Below are 21,026 nucleotides of genomic sequence, written 5' to 3' on the forward strand. Positions count from 1 at the left end.
TTACTTGTAGTTGGCTTTAAGATTTACCTACAAATATTCAAATATTACGAAAAGTATTCGTCTAAATATATACTTTTTAGAAAGGAACACTTGGCATAACTTGGATTCTCGATTTGGGATTCGGTTTTGTAATATTACTTGTGTATTTTCTTTAATTTTCAATAACAGTTGAGTAAGCCATAGGATGGTTCAACCATATATAGTATATAATATATATATATATGATGCTAACCCGATTGTTGTACTCCTGTAAGGTGGTTCTCATACAAGCATAACTTTTGAGTAGACTAGTTTAAGTAATTGCCGTGATTCTGATTATTGTTAGAGCTGGAAACTTAGCATCCCCATAGCACTCTGATTAATTTTCCTAAATTCTGCTGGTGAGGCAATACAAAATATGTAATTGGCATATAATTGTCCGATGAACTGCCTACGACATACTCAGATACTCGTACTTGTTTAGGTACTTATAAGAACATGTCCAAAAACTATCTCACTTTGGTGTTTCGCTATAACTCTACTTGATTTCTCATTTTAGGTACTAGCCAGGCTGCCGATTGTGGTTCGAGGAAAGCGCATATGTTATTTATCTAAAATTCATTTTGGTTTTTGTTTTGGATTTTTGGTTTTTGGTTTTTGTTTTAAATCAATCCCTGAGTGCATTTTACTTTGCATGTAATTGCGTAGTTGCTAAATCAACTGCTGGTGTTGGCTGTGGCGGTCTTTTGGCTCTTCAACTGGTGGTGCGGCGCAGTGGCTTGAGTGTGGTTCTGAATTCTGATCTCTGATTACTGCCAGCGAGTGCCATAATTGATTCGACTAATTACAATACCTATATATCTCACAATTACAAATATATACGTATAGCAGTGGCGTGCTATTGGCTTTGATTCTGGTTTTATTTTTTTCTTTTCACTTTTTTTTTTTTTTGGTATTTTTGAGCGCAAACGGTGCATGGAAGATAAAGGGGACGTGTCTCGAGTTGGAAATCTCCTGCGCCTAAACATATTCATATCAAAGTTGAACATTTAACATTCAGTATTCATTACTTGTTATTCGTTAGGTTCTTTATTGGTGTTTCGATTGCTGGGAGGGCCTTACGGTGAGCTCTAGTAAGTATCTACAAAAGGTTCTGCAGGCATCTAGCTGCACTTCTTCTCCATGTTTGTTTTTTGTTTTTGGTTTTAATTTATTAGTTGTGTATATTTAGTATATAGTTATGTATAAATACAATTGAATTATAGTACGTATGTGTGTGTATATATCGGGGGATCAAACGGCATACGCTTTAGCTCTAGTATTAATACATTAATAATACAATTTGTAATTGCAAAGATAACTAACAATATGTATACTTATTCATATATACTTTCCTTCTAACTTTCTCGATTTATTTCCCTTCCATAATCAAGTACAGTTTATCAATTTATAATATTTAGAATAATCTTGTATATCCGTATATGCAGGTTCTCTATTCAAATTTCATTTTGTTCAGCATTGCTAACGATTTTTGGTTTCTTTTGGTATCTCAACTCGTTAACGAGTCCTTCTCCTTTCGCCCTAATCCTTCTCCTACCAATAGTTCAACTTCAACTTCTATTTATAGCGAATTAACAAGGTTTTGTTCTGCCGATGCCAACTAATTAACTAATTTCCATGCACATCATAAGAATGTTTTACACAATTATCTGGTTTTTGGGTCTGCCGATTTATCATTTTATCATTTTTAGCTAATTGGTTTCGAGGGATCGATCGGGCGATTCGGCCATTCCCATAAAAGTATGCTACACAATGTTCAACAAAACTTGCGGCAAGTCAATCGATAAACGACAACATCGATAGTTTTGCGCAAGTAAACAAATATTACTTATCAAGAAAACAAAATACGTTCTATAAAATCTATAAAAACTTCACAATTCTTATGTGTGTGTATGTGTGTATCTATATATATGTATGTATGTATATGCTATGGTGGCTGCCCGCCCGCTGTCCTAGACAGCAACGATGGCCGCCATCTACGAGGCAGTCGGCACAGGATTGAAGTAATGCAGGCCATTGGTCTATAAAGAGAATTAATATATGTAATACATCTTTAAGAATTACTGAAGAAGATCAATCCGACTTACCGCCATGTCGTACTCGGTGATGTAGGCGGGAATTTCCAACTGATCCTTTGTGATGGCCGAGTACAGGTGCTCCACACCCGGCAGAGAATGCACTTTGGCCTTGATGGCTGGCGCCATGAACGTGGTGAACCACCAGGTCATCATCTTAGTCCAAAAAGTGGGGTGAACTATGTAGAAGGCCTTCAGGTTCTTCTTGTACCTAAAAGGGGCAACTAAGGGTTAGCGAGATATCCTTTTGGAAAGGTCTAAGACGAAGATCTTACTTGTAAGGCAACACACCGTAGACCTCACGGAGCCAGTGTAGCGATGGATAGTTATTTGTGGATGTCAGCGTGTGGAAGTACGAGATGACGTAGTCTCCTTTAACGATGGGATCCAGTAGCTTAATCAGATATAGCAAGGCCTGGAGAGCAAGAAATGTTAGTTAAGTTTTTTATAAGGGTGCTCTTTTAAGTATTACCTTCTCCAGGTCAATGTTCTGGGCGGGGAACCATTTGCCGCAGAAAACAATCACAGGTCGACCCAGGCGGTCCACGCCGCTCTGGTAAAGACAACCGATGCCCGAGACCTCCGTCAAGTCCTCCACTTGGGCGCGACGCAGAAGGCGTTCGTATCTGGAAGATAAATAAATCAGAGGTTAGTCCCGTGTGGATCGTATGACGTTGGGCTTTAATGCTGACTTGTTTCTAGCTTTTAGCCTTTCTTTTAAATAAAAGTAAATAGCTTAACTTAATCTTTTTAATCTTTAGATAGCTTTCTATTATATAGTATTATTATGAAACTTTTCAATGTGAGCTTATGAGATTTCTCACTGACTTATCTGATTCGAATTCTTTTTTCTTTGTTATAAGTTACAAGAAGCATTTCACATTTTCCAAGGAGATTAGGAAAATACATATTTATCTAAGCACGTAGTAAATATTTACTGCGCCTTGATTTTTCCAGGGAATTTGATTCTCCCAAGTAAACAGCTTCACCTAAGATCGAATGAAATGTTGATAAACGCATGGCTAGTTCTATTTAAGATACCTTTCATTTTGGTGACTCTGTGGCCTCTGACTTTTCAAGTACTACGCATATAACTATTGACGCGTCGATTATGTGGAGTCCCCTTTGATTGGGTTGCTCTGGGGGAGGGGTAAGTAGTTCGATCGATTATTATGTGGCGTCACGCGATTCCAGGCCATATAAGCATATAATGACAGCAGTCACTGTCCAGCTGTCCCGCTGTCCCACTGTCATGACCAGAAGCTGCTCCAAAGTCGCCTTGGCCGACTGTTTAAAAATTCACTTCGCAAAAAACAAAAGCGCTGAACATCATGTTTATCCGCTTGGTGAATTATAAATTTGAAAGGCGTGCTAAGCCCATGTTTTAGCTGGCCTGCTTTTATTAGCTGACTGTGCTAAATTTTTAGCAAATATTTGCCCGATAAAAGTACAAATTTAGACTGGGAATGGGCGGAGAAAAATGGGTCACCCAATTAAATGTGGAAAACTGCATTTAATTGGCCAGCGGATAAATGCGCATTTCAATGCCCATGAGTCATTTGTAAAAATTAGACAGAGAATCAATATATACAAAATTATATATATCATTAACCCATGCAAAGGTGTGCAAAAGTTGTGTTAAAGTGATTAACAACTTCCGACGCCACACGCCGATAAACAAACTTTCGAGCTGGCTAATTTAACGCCTCAGACTCCGCTAAACCGCTAAATGCCAAATAAAATGAGTCAATTTCAGGTGACTTAATACTGTGATTAAGTCAAGTGTTTTGGGATGAGATGTGATGATGTTTTTGTGCCTCCTCGTGCGGCATCAAAGTCCGGTAGCAGCAACCGATAAGCCTTTTACGACTGCAGAGAGGTATCCAGATAAAGATCCAGATAATGCCCAAATGTGACGCATTGTGACGTAGTCTTAGCCAACTCCATCTCAATCACAATCTCGAAATCGCTGTTTGCCCAGCTAAAGATACAGATACAGATAGAGCTGCGGATGCGGATGCAGGCAGATTTTGTGGGTTGTGCCCCCTGAATGTGATAATCGTGCGAAATATACAATGAATATTAAAGCGCAATGCTAATCCACAGAATAAATCTCACACTTTAACTAGTCAGCGCCACAGAGAAGTAATAACATTATTATTAGATCACATTTCCTGGCATCATACACGTTGCATGCCATTGTTCACTGGCACGTACGGAGAAACAAGGCCGAAAGGTTCTATTTGGGTTCACTTCCAGTGGGTGAACAGCTGAAGGTTGGCTTCGTTAGTTCAACACCGAGTCAGGGACAAAATGCAAGGCAACCTAAAAGGATGCACGATTCCAAAAATAGAATTTGGAGCAACTCACAGGGGGAGGCAAAGTGCACTTGCACTTTGATACAGTGGAATGGGTGAAGTTTTATCTTGTGGGACCAATGCGAAGAACTTCTTAAACTTGTTTTATATCCCTAAGAGAGGCTTAAGTGAACTTATATTTGTTTAGAACTTAAACTTAATTTAAGTATCACTTAATTAGTTTAACTGCAGAGTCTTAAAAAATGGAAGCATGAAACGGAGGACTTGGAGTTTTCATTATTTGCTTATGCTAATAACCCATAATAAAGAAATTTAGTCCAATTAAGCCTAGTAGCTTACATAAAATAGCTTAAAATATTTGTTTCAAAAGTGTCAAATCAATAAATTACTTAACAGCTTTCTAATATAGTGTACCATATTTTATAAAAGTTTATTTGCGACTTTGAAAAATGTTATTGTGAAATACTTAGAATAGTTAATCTTCTCTTGTTACAAAAAGTCGCAGGTATAAGCGAATACTTAGATAAATTAAAAATTTTAAGTAAATCATTTTGGAAATATACGAATACATGAAAATGAGCTCATAATAACGATACAAAACTGGTTTATATATTTTCCCAACTTTATATATCTGTCAGTTAATAGATTGGAACAGTACACTTTCAATGCACTCCCACCCAATGCGCCCACCGCTGACGTCATTAAACTCTTGACGAGAACCAATTGTTTACTGCCAGGACACGGAGGAGGAAGAGCAGGTTTGGTGCCTGTCCAACTCTGTGACTGACACAATTCAGTACCGTACAACCCAATTCCGACATCCGAGCCCTTTACCTTTCCTCCGGCGTCTCCATGAGCTCATCGGGGAGGACGTCGTTCATGTCGCCAGTGGTTTCCTGCATGGGACTGGAGCCCAAGTCAATCGACGTCATTCCTTCTAACATTGTCATAGTTTACACAGGATTTCTGATAGGGTAGTTGCTGTAGTTGTAGTTGTTACTGGTGGGTGGCACTATATTCCGTTCCCTGGGAGTTCGTCGTTCGCCTCTCGCGCACAATTACGGTTTATCGATTTTAAGTCAAAATAGAAATTTTTGACTCTTTTTGTTTCTCAGCGAACTGTCCGATTTGGTGTTTTTGCTTTAACCGATTTCGTATTCAATTGACGCAAAATGGCTTGTTTTTTCCTTTCGCTAAATACTTAAAAATAGTTCAGGGTGTTTTTCTCTTTCTCTGTTAAATAATAAGTTTGTGCGGGCAGCTTGGTGGCCAGACTTTTGCGTTGTACGGAAGCCGCGCGTGGAAATGCGAAAATATATATAGTTTTTCCTTTATACTTTCAACTTTCAGCTGGTTGCTATTTTATGGATTTATCACCGATTTATATAGAATTGGCGCCCGTCACGGGGTATATATATATTTATCTCTCTCGGTGTACGTCCGTTCGCCGCGAATGGAGCTTTTCGAATGAGCCAGTTGGCGGCGAACGGGGCTGCTCTTGAATCTTTTTCGCCGCCCCCAGCAGCCGCGAAGGAGAGAGAGGAGGAGAGAAAAGGAGAGCGAGTGGCTATGCAGCGACGTCGCCGCAAAAGAAAGCTTACGCTCTTGCTCTAGTTCTCTCCCACGCGATGATGCTACACAAGGAGAAAAGCTTATGATGAATTTACCCATTATGCGGGAATATATTTAAGAACATATGATATTAATAATCATAATGTGTGTATAGCGGTTCAGAATTTAATCTTCCGAAAACCTTAATTTATAGTTCGAGTTTGTCCCATTTTTCTTCCTCTTTTACTGCTACAATTTATTTCCCATTTGACCTGCGCATCTGCTTTCAACTTGCTCTTTTCTCTAAGTGCACTATTTTCGTACTCAATAGAGAGTGAGAACACTCTCGCGCTCTTTGGAGTGTGCGCCCTTTCGCCTCTTCAATGACAATCAGTTACAACACCAATGCCAAGAATAAGAGCAAGAACAGTTAGTGCCGAAGGGAAAAACGGGAACAACAACAATAACAGTACAAGGACACCATGCTAGCGGCTTTATTTGCACTAATGTCAGTGGGGCTAAAACAAAACTGTCCAAAAAATGAAATCAGTTCAAATGTTTGCGTTGTCAGTTGGCAGCTAAATGCGCAAAAAACGAAAACACGAATTCTATTTCGGTTCAACCACCCACCCATCCAGCCATCCATCCATTCACACATTTACATACATTTCGAGGGAATTACTAACGTATGCGTGCAATGTGCAACATTTCCATCAGAAATGGAATGTTGAAACAATACGGTAAACATAAGCAACAATACAGTTGACTCATAGGTGGTGCTTATCGTAAACAATTGTACAAAACAACAGAGGAAAATGTTGTTATGTTTTCGGATTTAATTTTATATTTTAAATTAAAAAGATAAGTAAATAGCTAGTTACTTATATCGAACTTTAAGCTTAGTAGTTATTTTGGTTTTAAGTTTATGACCTCAGCAATCTTACGAAAAAGAATCAAAATACTTATTTAATTCTTCTGCTCAATTCTATGAGTTACATATATTAGTAACCAATTTAAACCTCTCTCCTTAAAGAACATTTCCTTGTCACGCGTTTAAAATGAATATCAAATATTGATATTTTTCTGCATGTGCCTGGATGACCTCAGAATGTAATTAATTGAACGCAAAGCAGAAGAAGCGCTTGCACAGTGGGGTACATTCCCCTCGCACGCACACAAAAATAAGCGAAAAAACATGAAAAAACTGGTCCAGGAAGCGGCGCCTACTTGTCACCACCCTCCCACTGCAACCACCCAGCGAATCGGTTGAATAAATTAAGTTGCCCGAGAGATGTTGCATTTAAATGTCTACAAAATGTGTGCGAGGCATTTTTGCGGTTTCATTCAATGAACTGCAACGGTTCGATATTCTGATTATATTGCCACCGTCCGATCCGGTTACGAATGGCTTCGATATTCCCACTCCGATCCGAGCTGTCAGTTTAATTATTTTAATTAGGGGAATGGACAATATTCGAAGAGGATGTGCATTCAAATGAACCGATTCTCAATCATAATGACATTTGAAGTATTTTTAAGAAATCATTTTGGCAATTACTTTGATGTAAAACATTTCAGATTATTTTTATCCTTTTTTGGGATGTACTTTGGAGAGTAAGAAAAAATGTATCTAATATTTTATGGGTTAACTGCAAAGATATACCATATAAGTATATCAATAATTTCTTCATAATCCTCATTAAAATACAATATTTTCAAATTTATATATATTATTTATTTATTCTTTATGATAAGAGAGACTTTAAAATGTTTATTTAATCTTTGAAATGGCTTAATTCACTTGCTTTTGTCATAGACATTATCTCTGCTTATAAGAGCATTTGTAAATATTCATAAATATTTACCCCTAAGCTTATTTTCCCGAATAAAATGGCGAAAAAAATAATTTTTAAAACGATAAAAAATAGAGTTTATACTTAAGTATGCGTTATACCCTTTAAAGGAATGTTGCTTGAAGTTTAATCTAAAATCCACTTTGAGAAAGTTAAATATTTATAGCTACCAATATTCCATTGTAAAAATAGTCTTGTTCCAATTTTTGGCAAATGCCACTCATTTTTTAAAGCCCTGTGCTGACCATAAAAGTTAAGAACTCTTTCTTTATACCTGCCCCCAAAGTGACGACCTGAAAGCTATAAATATTCCTTTTACAAAGACTTCACGCGAACTATGACGCCGCAGTGCTTAATATTCCCACGTCACAGTTGGCGTCACAAGAAAAGGCCCACAAGGCACTTGGCCAGTCCAATTAGCATTGTGCAGGACGATGGGCAAGCACTTGGCTTTCACCACTCCACTTTCTCCTCACTTTCAATTCAATTTGAGCCTGAGGTGAGCCTGAGCTCCTGGATTGCGTGCCAGGAGTCTCTAAAATTTCGACAAACGGCGGAATTTACATAGGGCGGATGGATGAGGAAAGGCATTTGCTAGACGGTTAAGATATTTCCGGCATGCTCTTGTAATAAATATGCTGGTGGAAAGGCTCGCTTACGAGGTGTTTATGAGCGGAGGAGGAGGCGGGGCCATACTGCGTGCCTTTCTGGCAGCTTTATTAGCTGCAGATCTTCCCACACTCAAGTTAAGTGACGCAGTGCGCTATCTGATACTTAAGATGATCAAGGCGATCAACAGGAGATTCTAGTCTTGGATTAGAATAGAAGTCGAATCTCAACAGTGGACTATAAACGCAAAGTTCTCTTTCCAAGTAAGATTTTGGGCATTAATCCTAACAATGAGCTCACAATTTCTTAAAAAATAAACATCAATCTGCCAGTCTTGCTAAGGAAAAATCTGTTTATGTGATAAATAAAATCTAAAAATTGTTATGATTCACTCATTAAACGAATTTAAGACTTTTCACTCTTAGTAATGTTTGGTTAAGGCCCTGTTTACTTTTTCGATTATATGCTAATGGGAATACCGCTGGCCTAGACTTTTCTATGATAATATTTTAAAGTGACAAATGTCAAGCCATTGAGCTTCTTTATTATTGTTTGTTAAAGTTACCTGGCTAAATATTTGTAACGAATTCTATAAACTATTAAGCAAAGTATTGATATTTTTCTTTGACATTTAAGTTTAAGATTAAGATTATTTGACTAACATTAAAACTAAACTCACCTTTCCTGGTGCTCGATTCCCTCGACTCCCTCGGATATGACGTTCTCGTAAACTCCAGTTCGCGGACGATCGCTGAGCAGGTGCTGCCGGTCCAAGTCGCGCTGTTCGAGAGGTCAGATAAATCCATAAATTAGCGATAATGAAACACATTTAAGGTGCTTAAATGCTAACTCACCTGAAGCTGGGCCTGCAAACCGCTGCTGTACGAATTCAGGCTGAGACCGTTCATATCCCGAGCTCCGTACTCCAGATCCGAGCTATTGCCCTCCATGTCGTGTGGACTCACGTCGGAATCGTCGTCAGCTGAAGGAGATAAAAGATAGCAGATAACTCTTGGTTAGTTGCTATTACGAAATACGTTTCTAGTAAATGTGAGGAAAAATTTAATAAAAAATATGAAAACCATTCAATGATATAAATTATATATGCAAAATGAAACATGTAAACCTTTCATAAGTAAATATAGAATTATTATTGTTTTGAAAATGTTATATGTATGCTTTGTTTATCTAGAACTTAAACTATTTCAACGGCTAAGACACAAAATATTCTTTAAAGTAATGAAAGAAATGAACATTAAGGGTCAGCTTGACTCTTCTTTGTTCCAGAATATCATTGAGGGCTTTTGGGGTTTATGGTCTTTACACGAGAACTCGAACGAGTTGTTTATCATTCTGCTCGGGATTTCGATTATCGGCGCAGAGCTAACACTTTCTGTAATCTGGCCCGAACTTCAGCGATGCGGAATGTGAGTTGAACTGAACGTTAGCTCTTGGCAAGTGAGACGAGAAGGCGAGCGGATAAACGCACAAGCGTTGAGCAAAAAAAAACTGGATGCTGCCCACCCGATCCGCCCTCATCTCCTCCTGCCCCCCTCCCACCCACACTCTCTCTTTTAAGCTCTCGCTTTGAATCGCTCTCGGGAGATAACTGATAAGGCTGATAACTCGACTGCGGTGACATGATTTAGGCCCGAAATGGAACTTGGCCAGGCCAAACACTTGAGTGACACGCCTCGTGATAAGCGCCGCAAAAGTAAAAAGTTAACTAACTTTTGTTGGTAAACTAACGTAATACATGTTTTTCAGCTTTTTTTCTTAACTTGATTTAATAAGAAGATGTAATCTAAGACCTTTGTAATTTAGCGTTGGATTAAATAATCAAAATTTGAGTAGGCTTTTTAAGGGTGATTAAGTGATTGTGCCTTTACTTGCTTTTAATAATAAATAATAATATTTTAACTATTATATTATTAAATATTTAAATAATAAAATTGTAAAAGTAAACAAGGCGCAAATATGTAAATACGTCTTTGGTATATAATATTATTATTAAAGTTAAAAGTCTACTACAAGAGATACTAACATTTATGTACAACAAAAATATATGTTATAGAAGTGGCGTTCCATTAGAAAAACTTTTTAAAAATAACTTTTTAATATGTTTTGAAATTCATTACTCAATTTAAATAACGCCTTTTTAATTTACATGCAGCTGAAGTAAATATACGCAAGAACTTATACTCATTCAACCTGAAAGTATGCAACAAAATTCATTGCTATTTCATAGCACTTAGCCTACTGTCATTGGGCACTAATTAACTGCGACATTGGAGGAGTAAAATCTTCAATGCTAAAGGTTTCTTTTTGCTTAAATCCGATATATGACACATTTTTTAAATATCTCTCTCACTTGATACACTTACAAATCGGTAAGATTATATTCTTGTTTTAGTAAATAGCTTAGAATGGCCTAAATTAAACGAAAACTTGCGACTTATGTGTGAACAATCGAATGCAACTACTGCCAAGTGACCCGCACTCGACCGACTTTGCCGCGTAACTGAAGCCATAGAAGACGGCCAACCAGCGAATTTTCACATATATTTCACAGGTATTTCGTATGCTATTCACTTGTGTTTCGTTGTTGGACTTATCTTATCGACAGGCAACAAAGGAACTGTATATACTTCACATATAGAAATCATTGCCATGATGATAGGCGACTTTATCATCGACAGCCGATTGATAAGCGGGCAGTGAGTAAAACAGTGACGAAAGCCACAATCTTTGAATTACAATCAGAAATGTGCTCCGAAAATTTAGAATATAACACATTTATAGATTATAGATCAAAGGTGCATTCTATATTTTGTTTAATCAAAATTTAAAATCGAAAGCGATGTTTACTCACCCAGACGATGACGCATATGGACACTGTGCTGGGGATTGCGGATGATGCGTATCTGGCGATCGGGATCCGGGTGTTGCGGCTCCCCAAACTCCCCGCCAATGTCCTTGGGCAGCTGCCACAGGGCACTGCGCTCCTCCAGCTGATCCCTAGGGAAGTACAGTGGGGCCAAGACCTCGTAGGTGCCACGCTCGCTGCTGCCCACGCACAATATCACAACCTGCAGGGTGCACTTATCCAGATAGCGACGAATGGTACCTGTTCATATGAATATGGGAATTAGTTAAGAGATCTTAGTGATAATGGTGTCCATTACTCACGCAGGGCAATGTGGGCTGCTACGTCCGCTGGAAAGCTCTTCTGGTGGGCACTGATGTTGCACAAGGCGATGGTGTGCAGGTTCAGTTCCTTCGCCTTGCACAGGACATTTCTGTGGAGAGAAAAGGATTTGATAAGATTACATTACAAACTTATTAACATAAAACAATAACTTAACAGATTGTAATATATTCTGTAGTAAACTACTTATTCAATAACAGATTTAAGTATTCTGACAACTTTGAGTTATTTATCACCATTTTGAATTGCTCATTATTCGTTAGGTTTGTCAAAAGCCTTTAAATATGGTTGTAAAAATAAATATTTCTTATACAAAAATATTATTTACTTCACTTATCACGTAGAAAATATTTATTTGTGACTTTTCTTTCACGAGAATACGACTCATTGGTGACTTTCTAAAATAACAATTATAATTCGGAAACTGTCTTTATGTTTTGAGAGTAAGTTTTGCAAATAAATTTCAGGAACAGCTGATAGACATAACAATGAGTCAGTTCTTCATTTTAGAAAACAAAAATGTTCTCTTAAATTCTTCTCTCTTTACTACCTCTTTCAAGCTAATTTGTCTAGACTTTCGTTGTGGACTTTAAGTTGGATTTTTTTTTTAAGTTTCTATGACTTAGACTACCTTACTTAAGTTGTTATTGGAATTTCCACTAGAATGTTGTCCAGGAAAACCCCTTGAAGCTTAAATGCAACATTTGGTTATATGCTTATGACCCAAAGTTATATTTTATCTGATAAAAATGAATTTTATAAATTACCTACAAATATGGAAAATATTAATTTAGGGCTATAGGTAATACTAAAAAGAAGCAAAATACCGGTTCATAGACCTTGCAAATAAAGAGTTCATCATGTAAATATTAATAAATGTATTTCTGGTAAAAATAATACTATTTTTAACTGACAATATTAAACATAAATATAGACCGTTTCAGGTTAAATCGTCAGTTGAATGGCCGGTCCCATAAAACCTCTTCCTTTTTATTGTCTCGAGTGACTTCATCAGTTTTTTAAAGATATTTTTTGAAAGGGCAATGCAGTTCCTTAGAGCTATGGGTATACCTTATAGTTAATTCTCAAATCCCTTTTATTTTGATATTTTAAGGTTTAATAAAAATTATTATTAAGTTCTTCTAAGCATACTTCTTTATTTTTATGTTAATTATAATCGCTTTGCAAATTAATACCAAACTTGTATTTGAGACTCACCTGTAGCAGCAGTGCAGTGTGTTCTCGGCGGCCGTCTTGAACTTTTCCCTGTATGCAGGTGCCACCGTATGGAGCACATACTTGGCGGGCAGATTGTATCCACGCGTGATGCGCACATCCCCAGTACGACATTCTAAAACAGTTAGATTTTAGTTGGTATATTTGATATTCTAAACCCATTGCTAACCTTTAACAGTTGTGCTAAGCTCCTCCCGCAGCTGGTTGCCAGCCACGGCGAAGATCCGCTCCGATATGCTATTGCTTTCAGTCAGAGTCTCATCGCTGGTGTTTGTGATGGCGTCCACATCCAGAGTGGTCATGTCACCATCCCTGTATATAAAAAAAGAATAATGAATATACAAATTTCAATAGATTTGTTTAAATATCTCACCATATTACGAAGCGATTGTTGACATCTTTGGACAGGGGGAACGGACTGCGATTGTGCCGGGGTCCCCCGAGATTGGAATAGTCGGTGATCGGCAGCCGTGTGTCTGTTTTCTGTGAGCCGCCCCAGGTGGCCAAATTGTCCAGTTTGATGAGCTAAAAGCAGGTATAATGAACGCCAAATTCGAAATAAACTGTTTGAGAGTACTTACACATGAGTTAGAGCTGGATTCGAATGCTTTGAAGTCCACATTTGAATTCGTGTCGAGACGCATCGCTCTATGGGAATAGAAACGAAAAAAGCAAATCAAGTCAGTTATATGCACATCACTCGGCTTGGCAATCAATCAGTTCTTAGCTGACTAAACTTAGTTAGCCCCCAAAACATAACCTGTTCTCTGCCGTTCCCATTTTGGTCTGCCAATTTGTTTACAATCAACTCTTTGTCCGGCTTCAGCCGGTTTCAGACCGAACGAACTCGCGTGCGTGGGTATGGGGCTTATAAAGATATCTTCAAGTGGCCAGAACTCCGCGGATGAATCACAACTGAGGTTAAGAGACACCTCGAAAACACATTTGGTGCCAAGGCACTGAACGAAATCCATAAATATTTGCATTCCAATTGTCATCGTTAGTTGTCATCACGTAGACGGAAGATCTTAATTCGCGGGTAAACACAAAAAAAAAGTAACAAATGGGGAAGGGAAAAGCGGGAAATGTATTCTTTAGAGGGCGCCAGTGTGAGATACGGCTGCAGTAATGCCAATTTGTTTTTTTTATAGAGGTGGAAAGATCTATAGGATAATGATAATGAATTTAGATATCATAATATATCCTTTAATCTCAATTAACTTAAGAGCTTTTGACTCTAATATTGGTTTGATATCTAAAGAACTACTTTGAACGGTTTAAAACTTTCATAGTACCTTGAAGATCTCTAGTGGGAACATGTTATTTCATAAAAACCATTCGAATTCTAATGGGAATATTTATTTCTATATAAATGACAATCAGCCACTCAATCCATTAGAGCAAAGTCAGGCAATATGACGTTTTTATGACATTTAAGTACTGCGGTTTTTGAGGTATATTTTACGATAGTAGTTACCTCCCATCACTGACTATGGAGTGTCATAAGCTAAGGGCTGCTGCAGTGCATCTCCCTCAAACCCCCCTTCAGCCAACACACCTGCTGGATGTGCGTCACGAGGCGAGTGAAAGGTGAAAACGGAAACTACGCCAGAAACGGCAGCAACTAAAAACGCTGGCAAGTGCAAACTGCAGCTGCGCTCTTAATTGCCATATCAAACGCTCCAGGGGGCTGGTCTCACGCCCACTGCCCACTGCCCACTAGTTGAGCCCATAGACCATAGCCTGCCGTCACCCTTTGCCCTTTCCCTTTCAGGTCAACTACTGAATAGAACAGACCAAGGTGGGAGCTGTGACCCAAATTGGCTCTTTGGGACTCGAGCGGCTATATATATATATGCCTGTATAGTGCCTCACAGATCAGGGCTATTGTCATGGATGTGTGTCGAGTGCTATCTATCGCACAATGCAAAACTTTCCACAGTCACTGGCAGTTGAGTAAACAGCCTGGATTTGAAGGGAATATATGTTATCTGGTCTGAATGAAAGCCAAGTCTTGGCATAAAAAAGCTGATCTCAGCGTTCAACGACAAGGGAAAACGTAACGTGGTCACACTTCGTGGAATCAATTATAAATGCAAATGTTTTTATTTTTAATTTAAAGGCAAGCAAAAATATTGTTTTTATCTAAAAAAAGCCGTGGGTTTGGTATTAATAAGACATTTTAAACCAGTTCTAAGCAGAATTTTCCTTTAACTTAAAATTGTTAAGCCATTTGTTAATGTCTAATCTGAAATGTGTTCTTGTTTCTTGAGAGGTTTTGGTAACTTTATTTTACGATTAAGTAAATTAAATTCATATTTAGCTTACTTAAAGCAACTGTTTGTTAAAGTGATTTATTATCCATTTGTAAGATGTTTTTAAAGCGATCTCTAGCCCCTGTCTTATAGAAATGGTGTTAATTTCCACATTTATTCAACATTTTTTCTACTTCAACTTATTGTAGAAACTTAATACCCTTAAACTCATTCTAAAAAAAGATCATGAAGCACCATTCCAATCTAAATTGGCATCTTAAACCCAAACAACTACTTACAGAGGAAATCTCTAACCAGATAAGAAAATGTAAACAAAAGTGAGACATTGCTGATCAGCAAGCCCCGAAAGCTTCCATTCTGCCGAATGCGTTCCGTTTGAAGGTGTTCCTTATATGGAACCCCATATCACGTCATCTCAATTGCCAGATCAAGCAGCAAATTGCAATTAGCCACACATTCAAATCATCTTAATGGCCAGCCGAAGATGTGAGAGGAAGGGAAACCTTTAACGTGATCGTTTGTTTGTTTATAGTGGATCTTACATAAGACATTTTACCATTTTTTTTATATATTTGTGTTTAGATGTACATGCATGCGAGTACACCCTGTATTCAGGTTCGACCTGTCTAACCAGCAATCAAAATTGACAAATATTTTACAGCTTGTTTGCTTAGAATTGTCTCTGCTGTTTGTGCTGTAAGGTGTACTCGTGTATTGTGGCTAACAGAAACGCAAATTACGTCTCAACTGAGTTGGCCTTTTGATTAGCTCTAACAGTTAAAACAGCCCATCACCCGCCGCCACACCGCTCGCTTGTCCAGAGAGCAAATAAACAAAGTGCTTCTACCGTTGACATACTCGTACAGTGAGAAAATAACTCCGAAATTGCTCATCACAGGGGTTTTTACATTCTGATGGCTCTACTCATTAAATAAATGTTCTCTAACGGGCAAATATATTTTTTGCTATTGCTTATTTAAGAAATAGTTCTTGGAATCTAAGCTAAATAACTTTTCTTTCGATAAGGTAAAAGCAATCTCATATTAACTAAGAACTTCTTTTGATAATGTTTTGCTATTTGTGATTCTTTCTATGATTAATTTAACTGGATTTTGAGCTCTAGATCTTCATTATTCTTTAAATTATTAAGTAATACAAATATAAATGAGAATCTAGATATTCACAGAAGGCGTTGAACAATTTAGAACAGCATTTTGAATATCAATTAATGGTCTCATTTATTAGCAAATAATAATAGGACTAATTATGAAGTTTATACAGGCATACCATTTGTTGTTTTAGCTGTTTGGAATATCGGTTAGCTTTAGAATAGCATCAAAGGATTAATTAAGCATCGAAATATATAATATTGTCACAGTTGCTTTTATAATAAGTCAGCTTTAAAAGACCCCTGAAGACTGTTTGACAAATAATCTGCAAATTCCCAACTCATTTAAATCTTTTATAAATAACATTATATATATCTAATCCTATGTTATATCCCTTCAAATGTTTCTCTTTGTGCGGTAGACCTAGTTCTATTTGCCTTTTAATCAGAACAAATCCAAATGCCCTCCCGAATGGCCCCATTTTTGAGAAATGATTCCTGTCTGCTGCCAAGAGATTCGTTTTAAGCTGCAGTATGCGGTTGCAAGTGTGGCAGTCAAGTGGCAGGCTGGGTTCTGGCCGATAACTGGCTTTGCAGTTATTCCTCGGATTGCATTCAACTACAACTGGAATCACTGCCAAGCCACCCACTTGAACCGCCCACTGGCCAAAGTCCAATGGGCGCACATGTGATCCCCAGCTTTTCCTTCGCCTCGCCTTGATTTGTCTTGCCAGTTGGCGTGCCCGAGTCAATTACATTATTTCAACTGTGCTGCATGACATGATTTCCACCTTTCCTTCTGCTCTCCACCCCCCAGGGAAAGCAGAGGGCTGGGGTGTAGACTGGGAAATTGTGAAAAGTTACAGGAGGCAAACAACTTAAATGGAAATATGGCAGGGGCAAGGGTCATGCATATATTGGTTCAATGATACGAAAATCTCAGAAGGCTATTAGGGTATAATTCGTTTAAGAAATTGCGGGAAATTGGTAAGCTAAGCTAGGGTAAAAATAGTAAACAATTTGTCTTTAAGATGGTTGGCAGCACTCCATAAATTTTGAAATCAATAAAAGGTGGAAACTTTATTACTGCCGAATTGCAGTATTTTTTAGGGCCACCGCAGGCAGAGCCAATATATGGTTACATGCGACATTATTGATTGGTTAGTTTGTCCTTTGGCTTAGATTAGATAAGAGTGCTTAGATAAAAGGTTTAGTTCGTGATTAAAGGAAAACTATACGCAACAAATCACTTTCCTTGTTATTATTTTAGATAAAAATGCATAACTAGTACAACATTTAAGGGTATTTCCCATTCGATCCTGGAGAACCTTAGAATTTGTTGGGCCCTCAACGATATTCCCCTCGCCGCTCGTTCTTATTTGGGCCAGAAAGTGCTGGCAGCAAGTTTGTTTACGCTACACGCTCAATCCGCCAAACTGTTGCATAATAAATGCGAAATTGTCGCCCACATGCCAAGGCCTCTGCCAAACTGGGCAGGTTCCAAAAAAAATAACAAACGAAAATAACAAAAAAAATATACAGAAAATACTTGGGTTTTGTTGGCGTCGTGGGGCATGTAAAACTACCAGGAGCTCCAGTAGCATTGGCATTACATTACCATTACCGGAGTGGCAGGGAATCCAAATGGGCTGCGCTTGGCACGGACCGAAACCGAACGTTCACATTCCATGCATTAAGTATACGCCGTGTGTGCGCTGTATGAGCACGCTGGCAGGCTGGCAGGCTGGCAGGTTGTTGGCATTGTCCTTTGCCTTCTGATCTCTGGCCCAGAGAAAGAGCGAACAAGCCAAAACAAAATTCATCCACCCCCACAGAGGTAAAGACAGTGCCAGGCGGGAAGCGGTCTGCGATTTGTGTATCTTCCAGTCAGCGGCGTCGTCACCCAAATATTTGCTGTTTATATTTACTTCGGATGCGTCATAGGCAAGGCCTAACCTCGAGTCTCCAGTCTCGAGCCATAGAGCGTTCCAATCATTGGCTATTAGCCCGCCCGATTCTCGGCTTAGTTTTGGCCCTGACGTCAGCGAGATTAATTTCCCGTCGCCATTGTTAACGGCAAATTGCAGCAATTTTCCAGGCATTATCTCCGACTAAATTGTGTCGAATTGTCGCTCCATTCCCAAATACTAATTATAATCTGCAGCAGTCAGCTCGTTCTTATCCCCCATCCCGAAAACCGAATGCATTTATATAATGGCCGGTTTGCTGGAGCATTAAATGAATGGTCAAATACCCTGACAATGGTCCCCATTCAGCCAGTTTGCTGCTGTCGTGCCTGGCCAACTCCACTGACCCCAATAAGCCGCCACGGCGACTGGCCGGAACAATAGCTCCAATATTATATGAGGTCTTGTTCGGGTTTGGGGGAAATTACATTTCTATTAAGGAAATTCCACAAACAAGTGTATGTTTATGTGTACACATACTAGTGTATATTGTATGGCGGCAAATGCTAAAACGCTTATTAATAATTGTCAGTGGGTGCTGGAATGGGCCAGGACAGTGGGACAAAACGCCTTTGGTAGTGGAGATAAAGTATTAAAGTAATAACTATTCAAATATTATTAACATTTTTTTGTTTTATTTCGTTTTACCTAATGAAATCAATGATTTATCTTGAAAAATAGTTAATAAAATCCTTCTACTATGCTTTTTTATCAGTGCTATAAACCCATCAACATGTTGAGTTGAAAAATTTAATAATTAGTCTTATAGAAAAATGTAAGTAAGTTATAGTGATGAATAACCTACATTTCCTGCTTTCTTAAACTGAGTAAATTCAAGAAGAACTTTTAACTTTTTATCACTGCCGCTTTCCAGTGAAGTTATCAAAATTTAATATAACTTTAAGAGTTTGTAAAGCCAAAGATTGTTAAGTTAATATGCAGAATGGCCCCAAGAGCTGGCTAGTAAATATTTAACAGCCCATTTGAAAGTTAAAGACCAACTTCAAGGACCTTCCCTAGTTTGGTGGGGAGCACAGAGACTGCAGAGCAAACTACCAAGCCATTATATGGCCCATTGTGATTGCCCTGGGCTAAGCAATTTCAATATCGCTTGATAATTGAGCTGAGCTGGACATTGTGCTGGCAATTAACCGGGGGCCCCCAAGGAGTTCCCGTGGCCCATGCAGCTGGTGGCAAGGTGAGGGATTGAGGATGAAAAACTGCACTCTTATTTAATATTCAGCTCACAGAAATTCAAAGAACCAAAAGGGGAAAAGCCAGTTTTTCCCTTTTCGGGGTCCGGTTCGTGGGCTGCTCAATCAAATGCTTCGCCACTCGCTTATTTATGTATTTTCGCATAAATTTCTAATGCATTCGCAGGCGATGTTGCAGCACGTACAACGTTTCGAAGAGAAGGGGAATGGTTGGGAAAATGTTGGAAATTGGGGGCGTTCGGTAGGGTGGCTCGAGGTAAATGTTGTCAGTGAATAAACCTGTCACTGAATGAACTTTACGTAGCTCGCTATTAAACCGAAATCATAAATAATTAGTGGATATGGCCGCCCTCTGCTCTAAAAAGCTGAGAAGTGGAAGTTGCACAAGCTCGGCTCTTGAAGGTTATTCCACTTTTTTCTGTTTTCTGTTTTCTGTTTTTTTTTTATATATTTTGAGAGTGTGTGCGCGTGTCTCTCCATAATTGCTTGTGTATTTGTGTTTATGTTCACCCTCTCGTAATAAAAAAGAACGCTTTTCTCTTGACACTGAAGTAAAATCAAAATACTGCTTATTGTATAATCAAGACCTTGTTTTTGCCTGCTTCTTCTCTACTTTCTTCGGGTTTTTCTCTTCGTTTTCTTTTTTTGGAAAATGCACACACAACTTTTTCGAAATGAAAACACCAAAAGACAACACACACACACTCGCACACACGCAAGCGTGGGCAAACACTCACAGATACTGCGTACGCACAATCACACACACTCACACAGATACTCCGAATACCGTTAAGCGAGGGGCTAGGGACGAGGGGCCGAGTGGGAGGTGCGAGTGAGATAAAAGAAAACGCGGTAGTTGGTTTACGGTGGTAGGCGCGGCGGTTATTCAGGTAACTCTCTGCCACAGTGTGTGTGTGTGTGTTTGCCTCGCTGCGCCTGCCTGTCTATGTGTGCGTGTGTGTATGTGTATGTATATTTGCAATCCAAACTTTACGCACTCGGTTCGTCGATCAATGAATCAAACTCCAACTCCAGTTAGCACAGCTTCTAGCACTTTAATCGCCCGTTTCGCTCAGTGTTCTCTGCGCTCGATTTCAACTCCGCCGTAAGTGTGCGCGTGTGTGTGTGCCGTGTCCGTGTGTGTGTGTTTTTGGTGTGTTGCAAGCTTCAATTTCTCGGCTCAAATCGCGACTTCTTCTTCTTTACAGCCACCGTTTGACACTGAAGTAGCCAAAAGCTTTCGCTTCAGCTTTAAACTTTTGTCAACTTCTTGGTAGTGTGGCTAAATCTCTGTAATCATAAGTTACTACTTTATCCCTAACTATTTTTATAAAAATATATATTGGTAAAGCTTTAGAAGCAGTTACTGTGCTTGTCACAAACTCAAGAACACAAATTTTCAAATCACTTTTATTTCAAACTTAACTTATTTTGTTTCTTTTCTGATTTTGGATATTTAACTAAAAGGCATAACAACTTATTTAGTTTGATTTATTTGTATGTATTGTTTCTGTTTTATTAAAAACTTTTCTAAGGGTTCCTAATAGTATGCAATATATTTTTCTATTTTCG

General features: G+C 38.5%; 1 protein-coding gene across 3 annotated transcripts; it reads right to left on the reverse strand.

Annotated features, from left to right (window-relative positions):
• Positions 1-1,045: 1,045 nt before the first annotated feature.
• LOC108112809 (protein GDAP2 homolog) lies at positions 1,046-20,680 on the reverse strand. Of its 3 annotated transcripts, XM_017223103.2 has the most exons (13): positions 20,453-20,680; positions 13,471-13,537; positions 13,263-13,414; positions 13,059-13,201; positions 12,872-13,004; positions 11,635-11,744; positions 11,318-11,572; positions 9,300-9,427; positions 9,125-9,225; positions 2,587-2,740; positions 2,390-2,529; positions 2,127-2,325; positions 1,046-2,060 (listed from the first exon to the last, which is right to left on the reverse strand). In XM_017223103.2, the coding sequence occupies exons 2-13, from the start codon at positions 13,531-13,533 to the stop codon at positions 2,016-2,018; spliced, it is 1,623 nt and encodes a 540-aa protein (XP_017078592.1). In that variant the 5' UTR covers positions 13,534-13,537; positions 20,453-20,680; the 3' UTR covers positions 1,046-2,015. The 3 variants fall into 3 exon arrangements, with proteins under 3 accessions (XP_017078592.1, XP_017078594.1, XP_017078595.1); XM_017223105.2 differs by lacking the exons at positions 11,318-11,572; positions 11,635-11,744; positions 12,872-13,004; ... (2 more) ...; positions 13,471-13,537; positions 20,453-20,680 and adding an exon at positions 9,770-9,854; XM_017223106.2 differs by lacking the exons at positions 9,125-9,225; positions 9,300-9,427; positions 11,318-11,572; ... (4 more) ...; positions 13,471-13,537; positions 20,453-20,680 and adding an exon at positions 5,267-5,886.
• Between the last annotated feature and the right edge of the window lie 346 nt (positions 20,681-21,026).

The sequence above is a fragment of the Drosophila eugracilis genome, unplaced genomic scaffold (genome assembly GCF_018153835.1).
Source record: "Drosophila eugracilis isolate 14026-0451.02 unplaced genomic scaffold, ASM1815383v1 contig_90, whole genome shotgun sequence".
Classification (NCBI taxonomy): Eukaryota; Metazoa; Arthropoda; class Insecta; order Diptera; family Drosophilidae; genus Drosophila; species Drosophila eugracilis.